General features: G+C 13.5%; 1 protein-coding gene across 1 annotated transcript; it reads right to left on the minus strand.

Moving 5' to 3' along the window:
- Positions 1 to 469: 469 nt before the first annotated feature.
- PGSY75_0014800 (putative exported protein) lies at positions 470 to 739 on the minus strand (the record flags this gene model as incomplete). Its single annotated transcript, XM_018783285.1, has 1 exon — positions 470 to 739. One exon carries the CDS (start codon positions 737 to 739, stop codon positions 470 to 472), a length of 270 nt encoding a protein of 89 aa, XP_018638938.1.
- Between the last annotated feature and the right edge of the window lie 2103 nt (positions 740 to 2842).

Here is a 2842-nt window from a genome sequence, read left to right on the forward strand (position 1 = left end):
AAAGAAAATGAAATTAATAGAAATACGAATAATATAAAAATATTATAAGAAATATGAACCAAAAACAAAAGGAAATCTAATGTAAATAAAAATAAAAAATATATATATGTGAATATTAAACAAAACATAATATTAAATGATTTAAAAAAAAAAAAAAAAATTATATATTTAAAAAGTACATAGAAATATTTAAAAAAAAAAAAAATAAATAAAAGAAGAATTTTTACATAATATATTATTTTTTAATAAGGAACAAATATAATATATATTAAAATAAGATTTACATAAAATGTTCTAAAAAAAAATTTCTTTGATATATCGATATATGTATTTTATAATATATTTGTTGTTCTAATTCATTCATATTATCTTTAAGCTATAATAAATATTCTATTAATAATATATCATATTCTAATTTTAATACATCCTTTAAATTTATATCTACATTATAACTGCTTCAACATATTTTTCATTGAAAGAAAGTTACATAAAATGCTGAAAATACTAAGAGCGCCTTGAATAATTTTTTATCCTTTATGAGATTCATAGATTTATAAAGAACAAAAAATAAAATAACAGCAGAAATAAATGATAATACCATAGTAGGGGATACACTACCTGGAAGGGCTTTGCTAAAAACTTTCATATATTCATCATAACTTGGACCCTTAAAAGCAATTTTCTTCATCATTGTTTTCACAGATTTCTCCTTTTTTTGTTCCTTCTGTTCAGCTTCCATTTTTATTTAAATATTATTTCAAAAATTATATACATAAAAATTTAATTATATACTATATATAAATCTATATTTTTGAGACACCTCTAAAATTATCTCATAGAAAATGCAAATAATTCAGTATAAACCTAAATCAAAATAAAATAAATAAATATGAAATATATATTTATAACAAACTCTAAACATTCTTCCATATATATATATATATATATATATGTAAAAACATATTTTACATCTATTGTATATAGACCAATGTTATTTCCTTAAATACACAATAGGTAATTATGTTATATTATAATAATATATAAATATATATATATATATATATATAGTACTTTATTTTATATATTTTATTTTTACCTTGATATTACTAGGAAAAAATTATATTACGGATACAAAATAATTTTTTTTGTTTTTTACTCTAATATTATTTCTTCAAGGTGTTTATATAATCAATATATAACATTTAATTATTCCAATTTTTCGGTCATACACTAATTTATCAAATTATTATTTTTTCATATAAAAATATATATATATATGTATACAGAAAAATACAGTGTAAAAAAAAAAAAAATATATATAATTAAATATAATAAAAAAAATAATTTTATATACAAAATACAATATTCTCTATTTTTTATTTTTATATATACATACTTTATTAATTTAAAATATAAAAGAAAAATATATGTCAAGAAATAAATTATTTCCTAATTATCAAATATTAAAAATATATATATATATATATATATATATATATATGTATATTATAATGAATAAAAAGAATTCCAACTTAATATTTAATAAAAAAATCTGAAAATATTATTTTTCTTATTAGATGATAGATATATAATAAAAATATATATATCAAAATATTATTGGTATTGTATAATAAAAAAATATATATATTTTTTTTCTTTAATACAACATACAATACATAATTGTATATTAAAAATATGAAAGTATTTTCGTCATACATATAAAAATATTTTATTATATATATTATATTTATTTATAAAATATATTCTATTCATATTATGAAAATATTTATTATTAATTCCTTTTTTATCCAAAAAAAAAAAAAAAAAAAAAATTTTTAAATGTAATGAACTAAAGGTTATTTATGATATATGGGGATTAAGTAAAAATTTTTATAGGAGAAATATATATATATATATATTTATATGATAAAATTAATATTATATATAATATAAATAGAAATGTATATATATATTTAACAACTTAACGTTTACTAATATTTAAAATATTTCCAACTATATATAATTATATATATTTATATATAATATATGTATTTTAGGTTAATAACGAGAATACGTTTTTATAACCTTTTTAGTAGTGTATTTTCTCTTTTATAAATAATAAAAAAAAAGATAAATATATTTTTTTTACTCATTTATAATATTCATTTTTTTTAGAAAAACCATTAAAAAAACAAAATAAAATATAATAAATTAATAGAAAGGTTTATATTATCTAAAAATACTTAAATTAGTGTATTTATATTCATAATTATTTTATATATATGTATTAATTTTTTATTATTTATTTATTATTTTATTTTATTTTTTTATTACATGCATGTTCTTCTAAAAAAAAAATTTCCACCTTATATAAATACAAAAATATTTTTATAAAAGGAGGACAACATATATTAAAAAGAATACTTTTTATAATTTTTCTTAAAAATTAAAAAGAAAGAAAAAAAATAGTACATTTATAAAAAAAAAAAGAATATTTTTGTTTTATTTTATTTTTTTATCAAATTAATTATTTTTCTTTTTTTTTCTTATATATATTTATATACCTAAAAAAAAAAAAAAAAAATTAATAAATACATTTATTTTTTTATTTATTATAGAATACATGTTCCGGGAGTAATGCTTCCATTTCTCCCGTATTTTTTAGTTCAATTTTAAATATATATATTATATATAATATATATATATATAATTAATATATTATATTATATAGTTTATTGTATTCAAATATATTTTAAAAATTCTAAATTAAAAAATATATTAAAATATATATATATATATATATTTTTTACATAAATGTAACTTTTTATTTTAATACAAATTT

The sequence above is a fragment of the Plasmodium gaboni genome (assembly GCF_001602025.1).
Source record: "Plasmodium gaboni strain SY75 chromosome Unknown, whole genome shotgun sequence".
Lineage (NCBI taxonomy): Eukaryota > Apicomplexa > Aconoidasida > Haemosporida > Plasmodiidae > Plasmodium > Plasmodium gaboni.